We start from the raw sequence: 26600 nt of genomic DNA, 5'->3' as shown, positions 1-26600 counted from the left end.
GAAGGCGACCCAGGCAAGCAGCCACATCCATGCACCATCGCTCAGTGTGGAGGCAGGGTGCAGCAGAGGAGCAAGGTGACATGGCCAAGCTTTAGCTACGAGTAGTGGCTGGGGGCCAGGATCTGCTCCAGCGGGGTCCACCAGCACAGGGCACCTCCCAGCACTAGCATGTGGCAGATGAACCCACTGGGACCCTGTGTGATGAATGAATCCCAGCCAGGAGGAAAGGTCTGTGGAGTTGTTTCACTTCAATCAGAAACACCTTTTTCTTCCTTTTATTTCTGTATAAGCCAAAACTTTGTGGGGAAGAAGTAATTTTTGAGCCATCTCTTCCCCTCTGGGATCAAAGAAAGGAACTCCAATGCCAACCACAGCATGGATCAGAAGATGTGAAATGGGAGCTTCCATTTTTAGACCACAGTTAGTGGTTTAATTTTTCTTCTTTTTTTTTTTCCACTGGTTCTTTTCCCACGTTTGGCAGAGCACCTCCACACTGGCAAAGCATCCAATAGACCCAAATCTGCATCACTCCTTGGTCCACAAAAGCACAGCGGTAGCTGTTAGGCAGAGCCTCCTGCTCCAGGTCCCTCCACTGCCTGCGGCTCCCACTCCATCTCCACACAAGGCAAAGCCGGAGCATCTCGACCACTTCTCCATGACATCAGCGATGGAGGAGACCTCTAAAATGACTTGGACAGTGCAGCCACACGGCTACGGCCAAGGACCCAGGAGTCTCCTGTTGATGCACAAAAATGAATGTTGGCAGCAAGCCTTGACTTAGAAGACACCTCTTTGATGGTGCCCTGCACCTCCTACCCTGACAAGAGCCTTCTCCTTGGCATCTGGTGAAGGGCAAGAAGGGCCAGTCCAAAGACACACAACCCTGCTGTCATGGCCAGGCAGAGATAATGCTGTCACTCTTGGACAGAAAAGCTTCGCAGTTTGGAAAACTTATTTTCCCTGAAAGAATGAGCTCTGAAGAAACAAAATCGTCTGACAGAAGTATTCTGAATTTTTTGTTATTTTCATCAATAAAAAGCAAAAATCAAACATGGCTATTTTGCACTTTCTCCCTTGTTTTCCATTATCAGATCAGAAAACTGGCAGCTTTTGGTGAAATCTTCTGTTTCAGATGAAAAGCCTTTTACTGAAAGGCAGGAGAGCAGGTGGCCCGTGGTGGCCCTCCTTCAGGTATCATCTTGACAGCAACCCCTTTAGCCTCATCACTGAAGGGATTCGTTTGCACCACCTTCAGTCTCCCTGCTCAGCCCTGAGCACCGTCAATCTGCTGCTGGCTCTTGCATGACCCTGGAGGGGACATCCCCAGGCCCCTGAGCCACCACTGGTGGACTCACTCTGCTGACCCAGCACAAGGCAGAGATGCCATCCTTGAGGCGAGGGCTGGTCAGAAGATGTGGGATATGGGAATCACCTGCCACGACATAGCCCAGGAGACATCTGATGTTGGCTGGCTGGGGAAGAGAAACAGGATGGAAAGCCCAACAGCTCTGGTATCTCCAACGGGCACCACTGTGGCCATGTGTTACCTCTCGAGGGGACTTGCCACCCTGACCTCCTGCTGGTCTCCTTACAGGTGAGCTTAGGAGGGCGCACAAAGCTTCTCTGGGGCCGAGATGGGTCTGGAAGGCATCACCTCTGTCGGCGATGCTGTCGGCATTCTCACCCAGCCCACAGAGCACCGGGGCAGCCCTCGACTCACAGTGCAGCTCCTTTTCCCTTGCTTTCTGGCCGAAAGAAGAGCGCTGGGCTGAGTTAGTCATCAGCAGGGTGTGACGAAGGTTTGGAAGGCAAATTTTAAGCGGTCAGGATGAACCCTCCTATTCCCTTTGCAAACTATGCAAACGCCACACTGCTCTGAGCCAAAAGCCTCTCCCTGCTCCATCAATGGCAGTCCTGGGGCCCAGATGCGTTTCCTTCCCACGCTGGCAACCACAGTGCAAGTTCCTCCCCGGTCAGAAGCCTGCCCACAGCCACGCTCCTGCGCACAGGCAGAGTGGCAGCATTTCATCCATGGGTGTTTGGTAGCACGGGCAAGCTGCGGGCTGGGGAAGGCGACGAGCACCGTCTGCCCACGGAAATCGGATCAAGATGTAAAGCAGGACTCAGCATCTCCGAAAGCATCCAAGCACCTGGCTTATCCACTCGTGAGTACTCAGTCTGCTGGGTTGGACAGGCAGGACTGAATGCTTTATGTTAAAGGTTTTATATTAAAAAAGGGCTGCGGTGCTGTCACATGGCCCCTCCAGCCCCAGGCACAGGGACGGGAGGACACTGAGCGGGGCTGCAGGACCAGCTGCCTCGCAGGTGCTTGCGCGGCCGGGCGACACACAGCAGGGGAGTCGTAAAGGTGGAGTTTTGATATTTAGCCTGTGTCGCTGTCATTCGTTTCTTTAAATGCCTTTAGCTTCCTTCTAATAAAAGAGAAATCATAAAAAAAACCCACAAAGGATCCTTCACCGCCAGCGAATATCAATGTGGTGAGGCGGCATATTAGTATGCACGGCACTCTCTCCATCTGCATGTTGTATTCGGTGTGACAACATCCTGGAATACAGATTTGGGCCACGAGTATCCCGAGAGGTATTAGCGATCGTCTATCAGACAGGACGAGGAGCAGTCCCTGCTGTTGTAAACAAGGGGTGTTTTTCTCTGCCTCTTTCTCTGGGGGGAGTTCAGTGATTTGAAACAAGCTCATTCCTGCATCTTGTTAGTTCCTGTTCTTCAGCAGAGCGGTGGGTCATCTTCCTTAGATGATTAAAGAAATAAAATTGGAGGTGTAAAGAGCACCCCATCACCAGGGTCCTTCACCTGACATCCTCCCGAGCCAAGCACGTGCTCCCCACAGGACATGTGGGGGTCCCCCAGCCAGAGAGCACCCCAACGGCCCCAGCACAGGGGACAATGCTCACACCCAGGACATGTGGACAGGCACTGGCAGAAGCAGAGGAAGGGCTTGTCTGCTTGCATTTGGTGGCAGCAAGCAAATCTGGTAAGGCATCTCCACAGCATAGATGGCCGCTGGGCAATCCAATGGTGTGGCTGGACGTGGAGCAATCCCATGGTGTGGACAGATGCGGGGCATCCCCATGGCAAAGATGGACAAGGGGAAAACCTACAGCATGGGTAGACATGAGGCATCCTCATGGCACTGATGGAGATGGGACACCCCCACAGCACAGACACGGGGCACCCCCATGGCACAGAGAGACACAAGGCATCTCCATGTCCCAGCTGGATGTGGGGCATCCCCATGGCCCAGCAGGATGTGGGGCATCCCCACGGCACAGGAGAATGCAAGGCTTCCCCACAGCGCAAGCAGATGCCCCAAGGCGGGGATGGATGGATGCGTGAGGAGGATGGAGGATTTCTCGTGCCACCAAATTACGTCAGGAACCGGCAGCCCTCGAGGCACGGCTGGGCAGCCCGCCCGCACCACCGCTCCCCCTGCCACACGGGTGCTGCTTGCTGCCAGCGCGGTGCCTGCAAGAGCGCGGTGATGGATCGTTACAACTCGCACACAACAGTCTAAGTAAAAGCCTTATTAAGAGTTCATTCACTTTATAAACTCTGAGCGCGATCCACAGAGGGAAGTTAGATTGCCCAGTCTTACAATATTCTGTGTAAACACTGACATGCGTCTAGTAATTTTAACTAGATCAATTTGCAAAGGAGACCAACGTTGGAACAAAAAAAAGATAAAAATCACATTAAACACGGGGAAACATTCACTGGGAGAGGCTTTAAGGAAGCGAGAAGAAAAATACAGAGAAGGATGGACAGATGGACAGAGAGGTACACAAGACAAATGGACCTACCTCTGAAGCCATGAAACCTAAATCTGTAAATCAACATCAAAATCCTTAGGTCCGCAAGATGGGGAAAAAAAGTCCTCCACAGCCATCTTCTGCATATCGCCGAGGCTCTGGAGGCCTTAGCAGTCTGTTTCCCAGAGCATCTCTCCTCCTTCTCCAGCAGTCACCAACCCAGTCACAACCACACGGCAGCTCCTCCGGTCCCGTCCCGTCCCTGCCACACCGGCCGGCCCTTGGCATCCTCCTCCTCCTCCCTCGCAGGATGCTGAGCGCTTGCTTCTCCGCCGGGCACTTCCGTGCTACCTCCCGCTCCCAGGGGCTGGGAACCGGCCGGCCGCTGGCCGCAGGGTCAGCGGTGATCTTCGGTTACGGACAAGCAGTGAGTCCACGGTAGGTTGACAATGTACACACGCGCACAAGCGCACACACACACAGGAACACCTCCTTCTGTTTTCCAGGATGTTTGTGGTTTTTTTTTTTTAATCCTTTTTTTTCCTTTTTGCAAAAAAAATGCAAGCAAAAGAGAAAAAAAAAAACCCAAGGTTTTCTATTGAAGGTACATCTCTTCTTCAATATGAAGACATTAACTGGATTGAGTCGGATCCCCCATGCAGTGGTCAGCGAAGTCCTTTGGTAGTTGCCAGAGCGGCACCCGGGTAGGCCGGCAGGGAGCTGCGGAGACGTCTGAGGACACTTCCACCCGGTCCACGAGCAGAGAGGGGAGCGGGGTGAGCACTGAGGGCCGGGGCAGGGAGGGCGGGCGAAAGAAGAAAAGAAAAGAAAAGGAAGGTGGTTTCTCTGGACAGGACGCTCCATCTTGTGCCTCTCCCTTTCCCAACAGCCCCTTCCTCCTTCTCAGTTTCGACCACTGCTCACTGGTGGTGGGATTGGAGTCTGGTCTCTAGGGTTTGGGTTTGCTTCCCCAACGCACATTGGTTTGTCTTCATTGTTTTTTGTGTTTGATTTTTTGTTTTGTTTTTTAAATATATGATTTGTACATATTTATATGTATTTATACGCAGTTCCCCATGACATTGGTAAGTGTGCTTCTGTTGGTGAGGAACGGAAGTCACCAGTTAGAGATGAGTCCCAGGAACATCCATCATCTGCAGTCACAGTCCCCAGGCAGCGGTGGCACCTCTCCAAACGCTGCCCCATGGCACCCGTCAGTTCCTCCCCTCCCGCCTCTGCCCCTCCGCTGCGTGCCCTCCCCGTCCCCTCCCCGTTGAACAAGGGACGTCATGCCATCGAGGTTGGAGACTGACTCATCTGTACTCGCATGGACTGGACGCTGTTCAGGATCTTCTTCTGGTGCCCAGCCAAAGTCACCCCTATTCTCAGGAGATCTCTGGAAGACAGACAGACAGACAGAGGAATATCAACAGGCAGCTGAGCATTGGTGTATCTCTTTTGCTGTCTCTAAGCAGAATGAGGGATGGAAGCTCAGGTTGTCCATGCCTTTCATCAGCAGAACAGCCACAGAGCCCAAGCGCAGCTCCGTGAGCATCACTGGGGGTGAGGTGGGACCAAGAGCAGGGAGACTGCTGCACACTGATCCCCAGATGGTGAACGCGGCCACCTCCAGACTCAGAGTGCTTCTACCAACCAGTGCCATCGATGGATGTTCACACCACCTCCTTTGCAGGCACCTTGAACTGACCTTCCCATCTCCCCACAACCCCAGTCGATCCCGGGCAGCACCCAGCTTTCAGGCAGCCCCGGCACAGCACCCAACTCACTCGGACGTCATCTGGGCAACAAGCTGCAGGGAGGTGAAGCCAGCAGTCAGGAAGCTGTCCCGGTACTGGCTCATCTTCACAGCACTCAGCCAGTCGTCTACTGAGGTAAAGGCAGTGAAGTCGGGGATGGAGCGGTCGAGGAGGGGCTGAGAAGGCCTGCAACAGGACACACCGCTGGGGACAAGCCTGGCCAGTGCCGAGGGGCTGCCATGCGTGAGCCCAGCTGGTGCACAGACATGCTCCCCAATCCTGCGCCCCTGTGCTCCTCCCAGCACTGCTCTGCTCCCAGCACATGCCTGAGACAAGAAGGCCCACGAGAAAGGCCTGTCCCATGGGCACACTGCTTTGTCAAGCCACGCTTTGCAACCCCGCAAGTTGTAATCCAGCTGTGGGAGCCACAGGGACGGAGGCGCCGGCAAAGCAGACACTGCGCCCATATGGTCACACACCATAAAGAATCAATAGCAAAGAATTATTGCTGTTGCTCGACTGAAAACTACATGTTCTTTGTCTGACTGTCAGGCAGAGCAAAGACAGAAACCCCGTGCGCCTGGCAAACGATTTATGAATTCCTGTCCTTCCCCCCGGCAGCACGAGCTGCTCGGGGAGCCTTTCGCCGCAGCTCAGGATGCTGACACGAGAGCATCCCCTGCGCGCCAGGAGACTCACACAGCGGTGATGGTAGCCACAGTTTTGAGGCTTGCCGGGTTGCGGATCATTTTATCGAGGGTGTTGACTATCTCGGTGAAGCGCGGGCGGGTGTTGCGGTCCTTCTGCCAGCAGTCCAGCATCAGCTGGTGCAGGGCAGCTGGACAATCCATGGGCGGTGGGAGCCGGTAATCCTGCTCGATCGCGTTGATGACCTGCAGGGCAGCAGGGGAGAAAGCAGCACGTGAGGACGAAGGACTTGAAGGTCTCATGTAGGAAAAACCACAGCTGCAGCTCGGGGTGAGCCACCCCCGACCACTCCTCTCGGAGCCGAGCTGCGTGTGCGGACAGAGGTGCTCCAGGCAGCGCTGCCGCAGGCCGGAAGGCAGCTGCCAGCCCATTTGATCATCAGCAAAGGGAGCAGGAGGAGACGCTCCCGGCTCCAACGGAGCTGGGGCTCTCAGAGGTTAATCTCCACTCTGATGCTCCGTGCGCTGCAGTTCCTCCCGGCAGAGAGCTGCCACTCATTATCTCGGCGGATCGCATCGGAGTACAGCAGTCCAACTACCAAAGCTCTTTCCCTGCTCGTAAACCCTCTGAACATTTTCAAAGGCCCTGCAGCTTCCTGAAGTTCAATTACCAGCCCACTGGCTTCTCTTCCCAGTTTCTCTTCTTGCATCCTCTTGCTCGCCAGCCTGTTTCATCTCAAAAAGCGCTGCCAAGGCTCCAGGAAGGAGCAGACAGGCATTCAGGCAGGGCTTTCTTTTGGGAACAAGACCCCCCACACCCCTCAGAGTTGTGTGGATGACCCCCAGTGCTTACATCTTGGTTGGACATGTCCCAGTAGGGCCTCTCCCCGAATGACATCACCTCCCACATGACGATGCCGTAGCTCCAGACATCGCTGGCCGAGGTGAACTTGCGGTAGGCGATGGCCTCCGGCGCCGTCCACCTGACGGGGATCTTTCCCCCCTATGGAAAAAGGGAGAGAGGCTGAAAAACTGCTCCTTTGGCAGAGGAGCCCGGACACCCACGAGCAAGTGTCAGAGCCATACCGCACACCCCCAGGGACCCTGCTGAGGAGTGGGCAGGTGGGACCTGAAGAGATGAGGAGGCAGGAGCTGAAAACACCTCCATGAACTTATCTTGTACCTGCACAAAAGGGCTTAGTTAAACAAAACAAAAGGGTTTATCCAAGGGTTTATTCCACTTCACCTCCCCACTCCAGCTGCCGTGCAGGACCTGGTACATCAGTGGCCTGTCCCTGGGTCCCTTCCCCAGGAGACATCAGGTGACAAGGGCTACGCAGGAGTGCGCTAGTGCTTGTCTCTGGTATCCCCGTCCCTTGGCCTTCAATGGAAACAAGGTCTAATCTAAAAGCATCCTCTACAACATTATCTGGGCTTCCACTGCTGCTGGAAGGTCCTTCCAGCCCCACTTTTGGAGTGGGAGGCAAAAAGCAAAACACATTTAAGCCCCAAAAGAGACTTGGAAAGCACTGGAATAGGAAAGTACCTTTGGCTGAGAGCCCCTCATTTCTCCTAAAAGCTCAAAGTCAGGCTCAGCGTCTCAAGCCACCCCATCAAGCCAGGGCAGGTCCCAGCTCCTGGCCAGACAGGAAGGGCTGGAGGCCATGCCGAGGGGGCAGGGATGCTGCGGAGGGGCAGCGTGTACAGAGGGACTGCTCCTTGGGCAAGTACCACTGAAATAACAGCAAAAAAAAGCGAAGGGATGAAGGAAAACCACAGACATGCACGGTATTTACTTGGGGCAGAATTGCATTGTAAATCATTTAGCGCAATTGTTTTCCGTAGCCTTTCCAAAGAAGTGTCAGCTGCTCTTGAAGGATGAATGGCAAAAAATTTGATTTGAATAACTACAAATGGAAAAATTAACTGCTAGGTTGTTTTTCCTGCCGTTTCCCCAGAGCTAAAAACCTGCTGTGGGAGGCAGAGTGATGTAATCGCAGTCACAGCATCACTTCCCAGCTGCCAGGGAGATCTATTATGGCCTAAATTAAATAAAAACACAGATGAGATAATCTCTTTTATCTCTAAAGGTGCAGAAAGGATACTTCATGCCTCATCCCAGCAGCTACTGCTGGGGTCTTTGAACAAAAAATAAATTAAGTGCGTCTGCTCAAAGGCCACTGCCTGCAGGACGGGTGTGGGCAGGGAGCGGGGTAGTTCCAGGGTGAGGGGAAATGTCCCATGAGCAGAGGAGGAAGAGCAAGGGGCTGCAGCCGGGCAGGAAAAGAGGATGATGGGTGGGAACCACAGCCAGGGTTTCTGGGCCATGAGTGTACGTGGTGGGAATCCTCCCGAGATGCTCCCACCCATGGTAGAAGTTCCAGGGCGTACATCCAGCACCCCTCCTCCCAGGTTCAGCTGGCAGCAGGTGCAGGGCAGGCACGGGGAATGCTGAGCACAACAAAATCTTGCGAGAGGTACATACCAAGGAGCTGGTGTAGGTGGGGTCGGACGTATCGTCCTGCAGGTAGCGCGAGAGGCCAAAGTCCGACACTTTGCACACCAGGTTGCTGTTGACCAGGATGTTCCTGGCAGCCAGATCTCGGTGCACGTAATTCATCTCTGCAAGGTACTTCATCCCGGCAGCAATTCCTCTGAGCATCCCCACCAGCTGAATCACTGTGAACTGCCCATCGTTTTGCTGTGATAGGAAAGAGCAGGCACCAGGGTGAGCATGCAGACCCCACGGCGGGACCACAGCCGATCACCCCCAAACTTGGGAGGATGTTGCACCTCCCCAGAGGACTAGCCAGCTGCCCTGCTCTGCCTGATTAAAGGAGAGGTATGCCAGCAGCGAAACACATGTGTTTTGGGGGTGTATGGCTCACTGCAACCAGCTCCCGAGCTAAGGAAACAGGCTGGGATTGACAGGATGGGATGCCAACATCTTGTTCCCACATCCTACAGCTGAACAACAGCCCGCACAGCCCCACCTTGTCTTACCCGCAGGAAGGAGTCCAGGGCCCCGTTCTCCATGAACTCTGTGATGATCATGACCGGTCGACTTTTGGTCACCACCCCTTCCAGCCGAATGATGTTGGGGTGGTCAAACTGCCCCATGATGCTGGCCTCGCTCAGGAAATCCCGGCGCTGCTTCTCGGAGTAGCCGGCTTTGAGCGTTTTGATGGCCACGTAGATCTCCCGCTTGCCGGGCAACTTCAGGCGTCCTTTATACACTTCTCCAAACTCCCCTGCAAGTGCAAGACCATCCGCTACCACCTTCTCCTCTACATAAAACATTGCAAAGAGTAATGGTACCTTGAGCTGCTTGGTCTCCAAATCAACCGGCTGAGAAATGTCAGCCAGTTAACACTTCAACAATGTTCTCCTCTAAATCTACTTGCCTGTCCTCTTTAAAAGGGGCAATGTCTGCTGCTGAGGACGTGTTTGGGCCTGCAACCTCCTCCAAGGTGACAGAGCCCAGCACCAACAGAAGCAGAACCTGGGGCCGCTCTTGCAAACCCCCACAAGAAGGATTTACAGAGCGAAAGCATCAACATTTAAGGACTACCTCAAAGACAAGGTGTCGGTGTTGATAATCTCAGTTGCCTTTTTGCACATCACTTCTCTTGGAATGGAAAATAATTGGGCTGTTTTCATTGCTGCACTCTGATTTAAAATACAGAGAAAGTGCCCTCTCATTTTCAGCGGGAGAGATTTTCCTTCGCCAAGGCATAATATGCCTGTGGAGGGATTAAATTTAAGGCAGGTTTGCAGTTACTTTGCCTTGATGAGCAGCAAAGGGTGGCTGATACATCGCTGAACTTGATCCCAACCGAACTAGCTCATTGCTTCTTTGCAGCTTCCCCCCTGGCTTCTCACTTTGTCTTCTACGAGTACGACACACTTATTTAAAAATGGCAATAAAAACAGCACAGATGACATACAGATACGTGCACGTGTATGTATATATACATATGTATGGGAATATGGCACAGACTGGAGTGCGATCTGGCTTGTTATCTCATGAAAAAGCCAAGTAGGAAATCCCAAGAGGCCCCGCAGTCACCCAGCAAATACGTTCATGGAGTCTTTCCCACCTCAGAGGAACTCTGAGAGCGGAAACCAACCTCATGTTTGCCCTAACCCATCACAAACCCAGGAAAGCCTCATGTCTCAAGGATCCCTCAAGGGTTTCCCCATTGGAGGACCACATGTGCACCCCCAGAAAATTGCTTCAGGTGGCTGTCTGGCCACACAGGAGTGGCGGAGAGGGCAGGGAGGGACGGGCAGCAGGGGACAGCAAGACCTACCTGCTCCAATGACTTCTTCAATCTTCACAAAGGATACATCGATTTCCTTGGCAAACTCGCGGACTGCCTCGTTGGGGTCCTCGTAAGTGAAGGGGTCAATGTAGATCTTCATCCCTGGAGACCCTTGTTGCAGAAAACATGGGAGCAATGGCAAAAGGGAGAGAAACCAAGAGCATTTGTGCCGTGGACAAGAACTGGAGACGCCCTGTCCTCATGCCCTCTGTACGCCCATTATGATGGCTGCTATCGCTGTGCTCACCTGCACCACCTCCACAGACCCTTATCAGCGTCTTTGGTCCCCCTGCTCCACTCAACTCTCCCCTGCATCCCCTCCTCTCCCTCTCTGCCCTCCACTCCTCTGCCATTATCCTTCCTCTTCCTCCTCCCTGGCAATGGGGAGCAGCTACAGACCTGAACTACAATTATATGGCTTTATGGTGAGGGCTTTATGAGGCTCCATGCGTTAGTGAAGAAATATTTATTTATCCAAAAAGGCTTCTGATAGCTTTGTGGCGGCTACTAAATTGACAGAGTGCAGCAATTATAATCAACAACCTGTGTGGAGCCATAAAATATGGCTTGGCCAGCCTCTGTGACAAGTGTGTGGTCCCTTGCACAGTGGCAATGGGCAGCAGCAGGATCCGGCCACACTGCAGGGAGATGCAGCAAGTGGGCTCTTGCCCTTTTCAAATGGGGGAAAAAACAAAACAGGCCCCCATATTCCCCAAACGGGGTTTTCAAACATTGTGTGTGGATGCCCTGGGGCTTGTAGAGCTGCTGGGGGGCACCGTCACAGGGCAGAGTGAGGCCACTGCCACCCCTGGGGTTCAGCAGGGCACCGGCGTTATACCACGCTCCCCAAAGGGGACCCAGAATGAGCTGTGGTCCCCTTGTGGGGGTTCAGCCTCCCATGCCATTTCTCACCCAAAAAGGAGACTGAGGATGGCACAGCAGCCCCTCAAGGTCATCTCTTGAGGAGACCAGGAGGGACAGCGCTGCCTGGTCCTCCCCTGCCTGAGGTACTTATCCCTTATGGTGATTAACAGTATTTGATTACACTGTTAAGGACATCACCAAGGGCCACAATCCTGTCACACTGGTCCTTCCTGGAGCCATTCTAGAGCAGATGTGCAGCATGGACCACAGCATTGCCTCTGAGTGGCTCTGCACCGGGAATTTAATTCGGTTCCTAGATGCTTTGCAAGTTTTCTGGCAAGTAATTTTGGAGAAGGCATGACAGCCTCGTAGCGGGCACTGCTGCTGCAAAACAGCCACCAAGGGAGAACTGTTTGCGGGGCCCCCAGGACTCGGGAGGGACCGGGCAGGAGCATCCTCATCCCCAAAAGGGGCGTTTGGGGCAAAAGCTCTGCGCCTCGGAGGCGGGTGGGGAAGGCTGCAATGAAGCCATCTGTGCATCTCCCAGTTCATAAATCCCTTTACGGCTCTGTCTCATACACTTTAACTGCCCCATAAATTTTTTTACAAGAGCAGCTGATGCTCCAGCCAGGATTACAAAGGGATTTACAGGATCGTAACCGAGACTGACTCACTGATCAAAATATTGAAGAAATAAAGGAGACAATAATGCTGAAGTTTCCTGCCCACTGTCAATACAGGCGAGTTTTCAAACACCCTCTGATGTGTCCTGGGGTCTCCCCACAGGCTCAGCAAACACCGGGCTCAGCTCCCTGCTGATCTCCTGCACTTCCCATCCCATCCGAATGAGTGGCATTAGGGCACCTAAACTGATTACTCATCTCTGCAAACCTCAGCCACCGGCTCATCGTCACCACGCCGGCAAAAGCTGGGCAAAACGCTGGGTACCAGAGCACGGCATCAAAGGCAACCCATGCTGAGCCTCCCTGCAAAGAGAGCTTTGCATTCTTAAAATCGCCTGGATACTCCTAGAAACTGGATTAGGCCATGTATCACTACTGCAGATGACAGTGAATTATTTATCACTCTTCGAAAGTTGAAGCACTCTGCGCTGCGACCCTGACTTCAGTGTCAGGTCCCTCCCAGCATCATTTTCCCTTGGGAATAAATATTGTCAGGACAGAGAAAAACCCTTGGCTGCTGAATCACCACCGCTACAACAGGACTTTCCCTGTTTCCCCTATCTCAAAGCTCCTGGCAAAGCAGCGGCAGAGATAAAGCATGAGAAATTACAACCTGATAGACCCCATCTCACTCCAAAACCCACCCGGGGAAGTCCTTGCCAGCAGCAGGCAGCCAGCAATCCCGGGGAGCTCCTCAGAGGGATGGCAGAGCTGTGCCGGGAGGCTGTAATTGCCGTGCTGCTAAACATGCAGGTGATTTGTTCCAGCCGATGCACTCGTTACTCCATTAGTCGCTCACCACAAATTTCCCACCTGTTTTGCTCCAGCATCTGCAATAACCGAGCGCCTGGAGGCTCGCTAACCTTGGAAGGGTTTTGCTGTGCATCCAGGAGTCCCAGCACCCCAATCCTCACGTGGTGCCCAATCCTCACGCTGCCCAGTTTTAAAAACTAAACACAAACACCCACTTCATTGCTTTCCTACCTGATTTGTGCATCCTATTTTTTGGCGTGCTTGGGGTGAGCTAGGGATGCACATGGGGTGGGGAATGTTTCAAAATGAGGAAAACGGGGACAAAAAGGTCCACCTTCAGCCTGACATGGGTTTAGCCATCAGGTATCAAATAAATCTTCCCCTGCCACCCACGGTGCAGAAACGCAAAGAAAAGAGGGAGGAAAAGCACAGGTCCATCATATTTAAGTACCACCTGGTGATGTTTCGAAAACAGTTTATTGTTTGCTGGGAGGTTTATGGCCCCCCACAGCCCCACCATCACATTGGGAGGGTTCAGAATGAAGCTGAGAAGGTCAAAAGAGATCTAGTATGCTGTTGCTGGCTTGCCTGGGCTCTTCTGGCTGCCTCCAAACCCTCTCCATCCCTGTCAGTCCTCCTGTTTTTCTTTGCCAGGCTGATCGCTCCATCTCCATCCCTCCCCTCTGCTCACCCATCCTACTCCCCACCTTCCCCATCCCTGCATCCTGCCGCCATCCCTTTTCCCCAAGCCAGTGTCCAGGACCCACAGATGGTTTCTTCCCACAAGGCAGCAAAGCGCACCTGGGAGGCATCTCTAGGAGAGCATAAACGGGATTTACATCCCACAGGGACAGGGCATGGAGCCTGCGGGCACCAGCTGGCAACTCGTCACCCCCTGAAACTGCTGCTTTGCCATAATATCCAGTGATCACAATAGCCCGCTGGCTGCTGGAAAGGCACCTGAACAGACATTATACGCAGCAGATGCCTTGAATTTACTCTGGTGCACAGCACCAACCACAAAGGTGTCTTAGGAAAAAGCCTGTCAAGCTCAGGCTCTCCTAGTTGTTTGCCAAGGGGATCAGCAGCCCAAAGCCAGTTGACCCTTCCCAGTGACTGGCACCCCCACCACACCCATTTGAAGGTGAAAGAGTGGGGCACACGCTGGGTGCAGGTTTAGGAGCGTTTCCCCCACCCACTTCTCTCTGCTCACCTCGCCCGGTGCTGTAGTGCTGTAATTTATCGCTGTACACCGCCTCCTTGCTGTAGGCGCGCTTCCTGGGAGAAGAGGGGAGAAAACAGCCAGGCTTGAGGGACCAGCGCCTGGTGATGGCCGCAAACTGCTCCCCTGCCAGCAACACTCAGAGAACCGCGGCAGCTTGGCACTATCTCCAGTTACAGGGGTCCCCCATTCCCCCCTTCCTACCTCAAATCTCTCCCAGCTGCGTCTTACCCCCTCCACCTTCCAGGGACACAGCATCCCACGGGGACCCACCTGCTGCAGACGATGGAAATGGCCACCAGAGAGACGATGAAGACGACCCCGGCCGCTGCAGACCCCGCGATCAAAGGCAGTTGTTCTCTCAGCTCTGACTTGTAGTCATCTGCAAGAGAAGAGGGACAGGGTGAATTCTCCCTTGCATGCTCACCCTGGGAAGGGGTCCCGTAACACCCTCTCTGACTCCATGGACACTGCTCCCATGCGAGGGTGGTGGGACAAGGGGGATCCCAGCAGGAGCACTGGTTGAGGCAGGTGATGAGCTGGTGCTGCACGGTACAAGAAAGGACTGTCATGCTCAGCTCACATGTGTTTTGGGTTAAAAATATGGAAGAGATGATCCTGGGAATCAAATCAAACCATCAGTGTGTGGGCCTAGTTTCCCAAAGAGATGAGGTTTAAAAGGTGGCTTTGTCTGTGTCTCCAGGGTTTCTCTTCCCTCAATAAATTTACACCTGTTGGTCATTTCAACCAAATTTAACACAGGGTCTCACAGACACAAAGTTCCCACACATTCCAGGAAAAGAGGGAGAGAAGAAACCCTATTAATAACCAAACCAGCTGGGGAAAGCTGTGCCAGGAGCTCACCCATATTAGACTACGGAGAGTCCACCACACAACAGTTAACCTTGAGAGAGAGGCCCAGAATTGGCCATTGCTGCAGGTCTGCTGTCATCTTGAAAGATGGCCCAAGCCAACTCCTTTTGCAGAGCCACAGCAACCACAGCACCCCTTCCTCACTGAACATCCCTCAACCCCCCTGTGTCCTCTCAGCCACCCACTGTGTCCTCTGGCAGCGGGCTGGGGTGAAATCCGAGGTGGCACAGGGAGGCACGGGCATGCCTGGAGCAACCCTGAGAAAGCCACTTGCCACCTCCATGTGTCTCCCCCTATTTTCCCCTTCTCCTGCCCTGCCTCGTTAGCAGTGTGGGTGCCCACAGCCATGCGGGTGTATGGTACCTCGCAGACCCCACACTCCTGGGGGCTTCTGCAGCCCTCCAGAAACAGCCCCGTCTCCAACCGTCCCCAGCAAGGTCTGCCAGGCTGTGCCAGCAGCCACAAGCAAGGGTTAAAATAAAATTCACTCCAGAAGAAAGCATTTAGTGCCTTTTTATCTGTATTTTTCTACTCCAAGGTTAATTACTAGCAACTAGATTTATCTCTTGCATGCCGCTTAAATCCTGAGAAATTCTCATCTAACAATCAATTATTATTTAATAATCTACACTATCCATTCTTATTAAATTTCAATTAATTGCTTATTTGAGGTAGGATTTTTCTTCTCACTTCTCTAATCCTGAATATTCAAGGCACTGGGGGGGGTTTATTACCACTTCCTTCCCGTGGGTCACCCCATGTCGCTTTCCTCTTCCCACCCCAGCTGGCACTCAACACAAGCGCAAGCACGGCACAACCCAGTTGACCCAGTTTTAGGAAAGAAGGAAAGTTTTATAAAAGACAGCCAGCAGGGCTGGGACCCATGGGTGTCACCTAAGCAGAGCAGGAACCACGCCAGCAGCAGCAGCAGGGAAAGGGCTCTCTGCAGGGACCTCAGCTGCCCCAAGGGTAGGAGGACCATGAAAGGAGCCTTGCTTCACTCACTGACTTCTGGATTAGTCCTGAAGCTGGGATTAATAAAAACCCTCTCATGAATTATTAGTCTCTAAAGGGATCTAGGGTTTGAGGGTGCAGGGAAGGGCTGCCAGAAGAACAACAGCACAACTCTGGCAAGCAGGCCAGAAGAAGCCATGAAGGTCATTGAGCTGGTCCTTTCCCTTCAATAAACCACCTTGGGGTGGGAAATCAGCTTTCAGTGATGGGTCTGACCCTTCCAGCTTTGCCCAGATGGCTTTGAGCATCCCAGGAGAGCATCCCCGGAGAGCATCCCAGAGTCCTTCCTCCAGGGGTTCTACAACCCTCCTCTCCTCCTCACCCCACCGTGACAGACTCACAGTCAGTGGTGGGGGGGCTCAGCCATGACAGTCGGAGGCAGGAAAGACAAAACCGCAGCTAAATAGCAGAGGAGAAAACAGAGCAAAGAGATTTCAAGCAGATTACTCCTCCAGCTGGTGATTAATAAGACACTGCTGTAAATCACCTGGCTTTTGCCACCCTGCCCGCTGGGACAGAGGTTTGCACAGGCAGGTTCGTTTAATCCAATTAGAGCCCGAAGCTGTCGCTGGAAAGACAAGCACCCCTTTCACCTGCCTGTCCCCCCATCCCGGGCTCACCGTCCGTCAGCGTCTGGAAGCACATCTTCCCGCTGTACTTGCCGTAGCCGGCCACGGTGCGGGCTCGCACCTGCACCACGTACACCATGCCGGGCCGCAGCCCCTCGATCCTGGCCGTGTTGGTCTGGCTGCGGGCCATGGAGGAGTTGTACTCGTTGTGGTCCTGCAGGCACAGCCAAGAGAGACAGTCAGCAGGGACGGGCACAGGGGACAGTGGATGATCTGCCCTGCGCCCCCCCCACCCCGTCCCCGTTGACATCATGGATGAGGTTTATCTGCAGGGTGACAAAGCAGTGGCCCTGGTTCTGCTCCAGGTGGCTCAGACCCTCCCTGTTGCCCTTGGCCCCTGACACGGAGGATCCCACAGAAACAGGACTCACATGGTATGCCTGGAACTGGGGAGGTGCCCACAGCATGTGCCTCCCAGGCAGCCCCCCTGGTCCCACCATAGTGAAGAGCATGGAGTAGCTGGGGGAAACAATAAGAGCATCCAGAGCAAAAACACTCATGTGCAGCAAACTCCTCCTCTTTGAACCACTGATGTGTTTCAGAAACGTCATTCAGTTATGGAAACACCATAATGTGCCCTGTGAGACTCCACGCAAGCAGGTTCAACTTGGCTCTGATGAGAGCCCCAGCCCCTACAGTCCCTGCTTTGCTGGCAGGAGTCTTGGTGATAAACCTTGGTGGAAACGTCATGCATCTCAAATCTCATTTTTTGCAACATTCCCCAGTGATTTGCTGTAAAGGGGCCACTGGTGAGATCATCTAATTATTCACATTTAGAGGAATTTATTAAAGCTGGCAAGACGCAGGAGGGGTGGAACAGCTTGGGCTCGGAACGGTTCACTGCGAGGGTCGAGAGCATGTCCCCTGTGGGGAAGGAGGGCTGTCAGCAAAAGGACTGGCGGGAGGCAGTGACCTGGGACAGGGACAACCCTGATAACCTTCGCCAGTCCTCGCCACCACCCTCCTTTCCTCCTGACGCTATCCCCACGCTCCAGGTCCCTGCTCACTCTAGCAGATACCAGAGCCAAGGCAGTAACGGGCATTGATGTGCTGGAGAAAATGCTGCCACAGGAGAGAAATTAGCATTTGCAGCCACAACATTGCTCCCCTTCCTCTGGTTGGACATCGCTCCCACCCTCCAGAGCTAGCGTGGGCAACCTGGTGCCTGTTCCACCACCTGTCCCACCATCCGGACCCTTCCCAGCAAAGAGCCTGACTCAAAGCTCGCTGATGTTCTCCCTCTCCCAGCAAGTTCAGGACCTGAGCAGCCTCCAGGCAGCACTGTACAAAGCTCCACGTGCCCCCATCCCACCCTCCACCACGACATTTCCACCCAAGCTTACCGCTGCCGGCCTGGAGCCCACGGTGCTGCTCATGTCGGGCGTGCAGATGCGGCTCACCTTCTCGTAGTAACGGATCTCGTAGTCCAGGATGATGCCGTTGGGCTGCTCGGGCTGAGGCCAGGACAGCGTGATGCTCCTCATTGTGGCACTCACCTGGTGCATGATGGGGACGGTGGAGGGTGCTGCCAAGGAAGCGGGGTGGGAGGAAAAATTAATGGAGAGCAGTAGGATTGATGGCCCTGGGGAGGAGGAAAATCTCCTGGGCACACGGAACATCCTGAATCTCCCATGCCTGCAGTTGTTTGCCCCATGGGACAAGCTCACGCATCAGCAGTGGGAAGAGCAGCATCTCAGCAGCTTATGGAGAGCCAGAGCAGCGAGCCAGCGAGGGAATTCTGGTATTTAAAACAATTATTCTTCTTAATTAGGAGCTTAGAAATCCTCAGTGCTCCTTCTCTGTGGGATTGCTTGCTACAAGGATGTCTCCCACAGTGGGGCAAAGACAGCAAAGTTCTTCCCAGCGGGGACAAACCAAGGCTTGATGATGGTCTCCAGCTCTGCGTGCCATCTTTTGCTGTAACAGTCTCTCTGGGGGAGACAGCACCCAGCACCCAGCACTGCAGGAGCCTGCACCACGGCTGCGACCCCACATGCTGTCAGTAATAGGACGTAGGAGCAAAATCTGCCCACCCTGAGGATGATGACAGGAAACCATGGCAGGGACACCCCAGCCCAGCAAGGGGACCCCAAGGTGCTGGGGCCTGCAGCATGGCTTCAGCTCAGCCCTGGACTGGAGGAGCTGCTGGGTTGGCTGTGAGGGGCTCTCTGGGCATGCTCATCCTCAGCACCCAAACGTGCGTGTCCAGAGAAGGGCAACGGAGCTGGTGCAGCGTCTGGAGCACAGGTCTGATGGGGAGCGGCTGAGGGAACTGGGGGGGTTTAGTCTGGAGAAGAGGAGGCTGAGGGGAGACCTCATGGCCCTCTACAACTCCCTGAAAGGAGGGTGCAGAGAGGGGGGATGAGTCTCTTGAGCCAAGGAACCAGCGCCAGGACAAGAGGGAATGGCCTCAAGCTGCACCAGGGCAGGGTCAGACTGGCTCTTAGGAAGTATTTCTTTGCAGAAGGGGTTGTTGGGCACTGGAATGGGCTGCCCAGGGCAGGGGGGGAGTCCCCATCCCTGGAGGGGTTGAAGAGTTGCGTTGACCCAGCACTGAGGGATCTGGTGGAGTTGGGAACGGTCAGTGTGAGGTTCATGGTTGGACTGGAGGAGCTTCAAGGGCTTTTCCAACCGAGATGATTCTGTGATTCTGTGCTTCTATCGGGAGTTTTATCTCCAAAGCCTAAACACTTGCAGGACAGTCTCCAACCATCCCTCAGCTCCTCGCCCATGCCGGGGCCATGGTGCAAGGGTGCTCAAAGGCAGCACCTCCAGCCCTGCAGACCCCGAAACCTCTCAGGCAGCAAACCACAGAGGTCCTGAGCATCTTGTCACAGCATCCCTGGAGAAAGCAAGATGCTCGGCACTGGCTGAACATGCAGCCAGCACTGGGTGTGAGCCTGGCATGGTTTGTCTGACCCCCTTCCCCCCTTCCCATGCATTTCTAATCAGTCTTGCTGGCCATGCAAGCTCCGCCAAGCTGCCCATAGTATTTCAGTTCACACACCAGACCAGAGCTAAGCGAGCAGGTTTTCTAAAACAGCTGCCAGGCTCAACGTCCACTGTCGCTGCTTCCTGCCCCGCTCTCTGCATGCACTGGAGCAATCCCAGGGCTGCGCTGCACCTGCTGGGGAGCTGAGCATCCCTGGAGCCCAGCACCCCCAGAGCCGAGCATCCCTGGAGTCAAGGATCCTTGGAGCTGAGCATTCCAGAGCCAAGCATCACTGGAACCAAGCACACACAGAAGCAACACCATCCTTCCACCATGAAGGTCACTGAGCCGCTAAACTAGCCAGGAGCCACTTTTCCATACCTGAAAGGGCCAGAGCCAGCCAATATGGCCCTGATCCTGCACTTAATCCCACCAAAAGGCTCCAAGAAAGGTACCCAAGTCTCTCTGCACCCAAAACACACTGGCATGACCTGCTTGCAGGGTCAGCTCCCTGTCCAGTCCTCTCTGCCCTCCTCCTTCTCCTCACCGTGCCCAGAGCACAGGCAGCACTGGGCAGGGAAAATGCCTCCTCCACGTGGGTCTGGGGCAGAGCTGAGCTTGGCACAATCAGCCTGGGGCACGAGATCGTGCTGTGGAGGGAATCTGGGGGCGGCGGGAGCCCTGCTCCACGTGGCCGCACTGGGAGATGTCAATAGTTCAGCACCACCTTTGTTTACCCAGCATATTTAATCCTGTATATTTTTTTTTAATCTCTCCACATCCTCTCTGAGAAGATGCTCGTGGGCTGAAATTAAACACTTAGCTTGATTGCTGTTTTGTTAATTGCTGCATTCCCCACCCCGTTAGCGTGGATAGCGGCACGCAGGCGGATGGGGCTGGGAGCAGCCCTGCAGGCTGAGATGCACTAACCAGCCTGGATCCATCCCTGAGCAGGGAAAGCAGGTGGAAAAACCTGCTGCAAAGCCAAAAGGGATTTTAGAGGCAAACCAAGGGACAGCACTGATCCTGCCCTTGACACACCTGATGCATTTCCACCAGGTTATACCCCGCAGCCCATCCTGTGGCACTGGAAGCATTTCCACCTCGATATTCAGCCTTTGCAAGATGAACAGGGAGTGCTGGGGTACAGACAGACGGACCCAGGAGCCCTGGCTGTTCCCAGATCCCGAGCAGCCCAAGTGAGAGATGAGCAAAGAAACACCCCAAAAATCCCACCCCAGGAGAAAAGGTTTGGAGACTGGAGTCAGGTTTGATTGCACCTGGTTCAGGAGACAGCAGAGTCAGCCAGGCACAAACGTAGATTTGTATTCCCCAGAGCTGGGAGACTAAAATATTTACGCCAGGTTTCTGTCTTCTGCTTTCCCAAGGGAGTGGGTTGGCAAAGGCTGCCTGTGTTACACACTCGGCACAAAGCAGAAATTACCATCCCCTTTCTCTGCCCAAAACAGGCAGGTTTCCATCCCCTTTGCTTCTTGTTCTCCTCATTGTACCCCGGGACTGGGTCCCCCCACCCCACTGGCATCCCAGCTTGGTCAGGAGCTGCTTGTTCAGCTGCTGATGCCTGATTGGGAAGAGGGAGAGAAAGGGGCAGGGGAGCTTGGAAAAGAGGAGAAGGGGAAAACAATGGGAGATGGATGTGCCAGAGGAGACAGAGCCTGAACTCAGCCCTGCGGTGCTGCTGCCCCTGTGCTGTGATGCAGCCAGGCTGCATTTCAAGGCTGGATTCACCCCATCTCCCTGCTCCCACTAGGAAAAAGGGAGGAAACAGTGATGTTGTTTCCTCCCCAAGCAATCTAGAGGGGGATATAAAGCAGTTATCAGTCCTCAACCCCTTCCCTTCTAGAATTCAGCTCTCACTTTGCCCAGGGCTCAGGCAACCCCTCCACCTCCCCCATCCCTCTCCCTCCATCTTTTCTTGGCCTTTCTCCCCACTTTCTGCCTTTCCACCAGCCCGCCCAGGGCTGGGTACAAGTTTATCCCAGCCATGACACACCACTCACACCTCAGGAGCTTTTTCCTTCAGACTCAAGACCTTTCTCCCACACAGAGATTGGAATAGGTAGCATACATCTTAAAACCCCCAGTACCACACTAACCCAGGACTCACCGGCTTGGTTGGTGGTGATGTTGACGGAGACATGCTGTGGTGGAAAGGGGCTCTTGTTGGAAACCCCGTTGACAGCCTGGATCTCGAAGGTGTAGGGTGTGTGCGCCCACAGGCTGCTGATGAAGACCCGGGTCTCCGTCAGCCCCAGCTGCCTGGGGACAAAGTCCACGTTGTCATCACAGCGGGAGCAGGCACGTCGGTCTGACCGACACTTCTTGCAGACGATGTTGTAGGTGACATCGTCCCGACCCCCTGTCTCTCGTGGTGGGTGCCACTCCAGGATGATGGACGTCTCATTGACAATGGAGATGACGTTGCGGGGGCCAGATGGGACACCTGCAGGAAAGGAGAGCACTTGAGATGGGTCCTTGCCCAAAATATTACAATCAGCTCTACAGGCAACTCCAGCACAGAAGAGGACATCCCACAACTCTGTCTGTCAGTCTACCTATCACCTCCTGCCTCGAGAGTGATTTGGTCTCCGTGGCTTTGCCCAATTCAGGGTCAAGGCTCCCTACTGGCAATGTCAGCCCCCCTCTCCAACCACCTGCACAGAGGGGTCTCATGGCTGGGGATGGGGACTCTCATGCCACAAACCCACTCAGTCTCCCAAAAAGCCCCCATGCAGAGTGCACACAGATCCATCTGCCAAGATGGATCTATTCTAATGATCAGGAGACACCGAGATAGCTCCAGTGCTCACGTGGAGAAGCACCTCAAACAGATTATCACAGTGAGAGGAAACGCCATTTACCCAGCACTGTGGAGAAACAGAGAAGCCATGGGCAAAAGAGAATCAAAAATGGAAAGTGGTTATTAACAGTTCGATATCTCAAGTTGGGAGCCCAGGTATTTAACGGCACAGAGGATGGCTCTCCTCTGAGCCCAGCACTGCTCACTGGTTTGCGAGCAGCTCGGACGTTGGATGAGAGATCAAGATTGCATTGATCGAATCTGCTGGAGCCGTTGCAAATGCTTCATAGGAAGGGAACTGAACATGGTTCTGATTGCACACGCTGCTGGAATGGGGCCGGAGTCCATAGAGAGTGATTCGGGAGGAATCCAGGTGGGAGAGAATCATTGAGGCACAAACATATGTCTGCCCAGGTCTGGGGAAGGATTTGGGGTTAGCCAGGATGGTTCCACAGCCAAGACCACAAAATCTGGCTGCTGGGTTGTATTAAATAAGGAGAGTGATTAATTACTTGTGTCGGCGGGGCTTGGCGCTGCGCTTCCAAGGAAGAAAAAGTACTTTGCCACGATGGGGGGAGCAATCAAAATGATTGAGGACTTGACCTGTGAGGAAAGGTTAAGAGAGCGAAGAACACTCTGTCTTGGGGAAAAACATCCCGGGGGAGCCCTCCACGTGTGTGTGCTGGAGAACATCATTAGCGGCTGCAGATAAATTAGCCCCGTTAGTGGCTGGGGATGGGATGGGCAGAGGCGGCTTCATCTGCACAGGGGTGACGTGGCTGGTGGGATGGAGAGGTCGTCCTGCATGGAGAACCTTCGGCTGACACCCTGCTCTGGCCACCTCTGCCAGCCAGCCGGGGGGAGGCCGTGGTGGCCCCCCCTGCCCAGTTCCCTGCCTGTGCTGCCCTCTCCCCTTGCTCCCTTAATCGCACCCAGGCAGGCATGCTGGGAGCCTCTCTGAGCCGTTGCCGCGGATACTGCGGATGAAAGCGTTGTGTTAAAATGCCTAGAAAAATGACAGCCTTTAAAAATAAAAAAAAATTAAAATAAAAAAATTCCCTTCAATTCTTTTCCCCTTTAGCAGAGTAAACATGCATGTCAGGGAGCAGTCAGCAGTGCAGCGTCCTCACTGGAAAGGGCTTTCATGGACTCGAGGCACCACGGACATCCTACTGCGGAGCAGCCCTGAAATCTCAGCAGCACAGAGTGGAGATGTCAAAAGGGATTTACGGGAGGGGGGCGCAGGGGACATGGCAGGGGCAGGAGCAGGGGGAAGGACACCAATTCCCTGAGGGGAGCCAGACCAGAGGACTCGCAAAGGCTGGGGACAAGGATTGACAAACAGTGAGTTACCCCCAAAAAGCTGCAACCTGTCTCAGGAACCTTAATCCAACCCTTCTCTTCATACCTTAAGCAGACAATACCTTTTCAAGGGTGGTTTTTTTTCAAGAAAAAGGTAGAAAAACATCTTTCTTCCCCGTCCCAGCGGTAAATCACTGTCTCCCCACATTCCTCCCCCTTTAATAGCAGCCCCTTCCCTCCTCTGCCACGCAAGGCCTCTGGTCCAGGACAGCACCTGCAGCTCCACACTCTTATTTACTTCTCTGACACGGAGAAACTTTGTCGGTGAACAGCTGGCACCTCAAATTAAAGCGTTGTAAAATTAAGCGTCGACAAGAAGAAATAAAAATCAGCAAATAGACTTTTTTATACTGTATTCCTATAGCGCAGCAATACTGTAAATCAGCTACGTAACAAGACATAATAAAGATATATAGATTATCTGCAGTTGTGCTACCTGCTGACTACCTCTGGTCTGACAGCTCAATTGATCCAGCAAAACATGTAAATCCTTTCCTCATTTCCACAGTGCAAGTCAGGCACTGCCCAGCACCAAGGGTCCAGAGCATCCTTGTGCTAAAGCTCCTTGATAGGCTGATTCAAGGGCCTGGAGCATATTTGGGGGGGGTAGTTGAGGCTGAGACTCACGTTCCCAGTGGGCTGAAGAGCTCAGCAGCTTTTTCTTCAATCCTGGCCTCTTTTCTCACCAAAAGACAGGCTTGAGGCTGCTGCTGCCATCCCAGGCAGCTCAGGCAGACAGCCGAGCAGCGATGCATCGCACGCAATGCCACGCTGAATACCAATGCTTAATGCACCCTTTCTCCCTATAAAAAAATATTCCATCTGCAAGACTATGAACAAGACAGCAACAGCAGATAACTTTAAATTCTAATTTATCATGGGGACTATCTCCCTACCATCACCACCACTGCCAGGGTGATGTATAAATTCAAATGGCTGCCAGAGAGGCGGGTTGCGGGGCCGTCCCATCACTCATTGTTCGGTGCGTGCCACGGCGGTGTCCCAGGAAAGCAAAGCAAAGGGTGATGCGACATCATCTGCTTATGCCGGTGTGGCAGTAAAGGGACTCGTGTTGGTGCAAGGAGTGTTTCTATAGCACGTGGAGGCGGTGCTGTGCTGTGCAGAGAGGGGTGGGTATTCACTATGGGTACCCCAGCCCTCTGCAAAGCTAAACCCTTGGGGTGGGATGACCTTGGCTGGCTGCCAGACACCCACCCAGGCGCTCTCTCGCTTCCCTCCCGACAGCAGGATGGGGGGAGAAAACAAGATGAAAAAGCTCTCATGGGTTGAGACTTTATCCCTGCCGCTTCCCCAGCAGCGGAGGGGAGTGAGGCCCTGCAGTCCCCCCGCCAACCCTGATCTGGTTACTCACTGGTGCAGGCAGCTGCCGGCAGGTCGAAATCCGCCCGGTAGTAGCCGTTGCGGCATGTGCAGACCGGCGAGGCCTCGGCAGTGGAGCGGCTGTTGGAGGGGCACAGCGTGCAGACCCCCGCACCCTGGCTGGCCTTGAACGTCCCCGCTGGGCAGGCTGCAAGAGAAAGGAGAGGAAAGCGGTTGGGTGCCGAACCATCCTGGGGTGGAGGTTTCCTTGAAATGAGGCAGAAAGAAAAAGAAAAGGAAGACATACAAGAAAGAAGACACAGAAAACCTCCACACCTCTATCAGAGCTAAACAGGGTAGCACCTTCCTACAAAGTTAGCATGGCCATAATTTTCCACGCTGGCCATTCCTTCTGGAGCCACCAGGAAAACACTGCAATCACACAGCAATGATACAGTAATTAGCCAGGCAGAAGAAGGAGCGGGGAGCAGCTGCTTCACCCCACCGTTCATACCTGGGCAGAGGGATGGTGGGGGGCTGTGGAATCCCCTTCCCTGGCAGCACCAACAGGAACATGGACACACAGGGGCAGGACAGGGTTCCCCTTCTGCTGATCCGCAATGTCCCTTTCCACCACCCCAACAGCATGGCTCAGGTCTCACATGTCTTTTTCCATGCAAAATTTGAATATTTAATTAAAAAGTTGATGTGATGCTCATGACAGTGTCTTGCGGGTCCATCCCATTAATTCCCCGCAGCCCAGGGCTGGGGCTAATAACCTTCCCAGCCTTCGGCTTCTGAGTTCATTCAAGCAGCAAATGGCAACTAATTTATAAACGAGAAGATGCTCTAGTTACAGCTAATAGCGAGGCTTTCATCAGTGACAGGGGGAGGTTTCATTAATCAACTGTCTCTCTCTGCTCTGCAGTTAAGAGGGTGAAGATGGAGTGACAAAGATGGGGTCCCTCATCCCTACCCCACCCCACCGGTCCTCACCAACTAGGCACTGATGAATGGATGCTCATCCATCCTTGATGTCTGACAAAACCCTCAGGTGACCCCTACAAAACCGAAGGCTGCAGAAGGGAACGTCTGTTATTTTGGCACATGTACCCGAGGGACCAGACTTCCATCCAGGTCCACCACCTGGCTGGGGAGAGACTGTTCCTGGCCTCACACACAGGGTGGTCCCACCTCCATTTGGCTCCTGGCTCTGCCCCGTGATGCTGTCACCTCCAAGGCATGGCTCTGCAGAGAAACACCCTAAGTGTCTCATAAACACAGCGATGATTGAGATAATGGAAAGTGCCTCTTAGCCCCTGTCTGCTGCATCAGGATATGAGGCATCTCCTAGCAGCTATGAAGAGGAAATTAATAGGAGCAAGCAGGAGTAACCACTTTGATGCAATTTCCTTGGGAGATAGTGGACCATCTAATCTTTATTGGAGCCCTTTAACCTGTCATTCAAAACTCATGAAGGCCTCTTGCTCACACAGTCTTTCCAGATATTAAAAGATGATAAAAAAGGATAAATCAAAACAATATTTTACAATTTTATTATTCAGGGGATTTTCTTCCCCCACCCAAGGCACACAGCTGGCTGTGATGAACCG

At 53.6% G+C, this 26600-nt stretch overlaps 1 protein-coding gene across 2 annotated transcripts in view; it reads right to left on the bottom strand.

The window, feature by feature from the left end:
- EPHB1 (EPH receptor B1) overlaps positions 1–26600 on the bottom strand; it is an 86003-nt gene that overhangs the window by 6195 nt on the left and 53208 nt on the right. For both annotated transcript variants that reach the window (XM_074877983.1, XM_074877984.1), the window contains exons 4-16: positions 25040–25195; positions 21613–21948; positions 17896–18077; positions 16544–16706; positions 14310–14418; positions 14028–14092; positions 10503–10625; positions 9193–9440; positions 8675–8890; positions 7043–7192; positions 6242–6435; positions 5573–5728; positions 3837–5181 (exon numbers count right to left, since the gene is read on the bottom strand). In XM_074877983.1, coding sequence (XP_074734084.1) covers positions 5073–5181; positions 5573–5728; positions 6242–6435; positions 7043–7192; positions 8675–8890; positions 9193–9440; positions 10503–10625; positions 14028–14092; positions 14310–14418; positions 16544–16706; positions 17896–18077; positions 21613–21948; positions 25040–25195 — 2207 coding nt within the window. In that variant the 3' untranslated portion in view covers positions 3837–5072. The remainder of the gene's footprint in view (positions 1–3836; positions 5182–5572; positions 5729–6241; positions 6436–7042; positions 7193–8674; positions 8891–9192; positions 9441–10502; positions 10626–14027; positions 14093–14309; positions 14419–16543; positions 16707–17895; positions 18078–21612; positions 21949–25039; positions 25196–26600) is intronic.

Source organism: Strix uralensis, chromosome 9 (genome assembly GCF_047716275.1).
Source record: "Strix uralensis isolate ZFMK-TIS-50842 chromosome 9, bStrUra1, whole genome shotgun sequence".
NCBI classification, from domain to species: domain Eukaryota; kingdom Metazoa; phylum Chordata; class Aves; order Strigiformes; family Strigidae; genus Strix; species Strix uralensis.
Note: the sequence above shows the minus strand (reverse complement) of the source record. Positions and strands in the feature narration are given on the sequence as shown.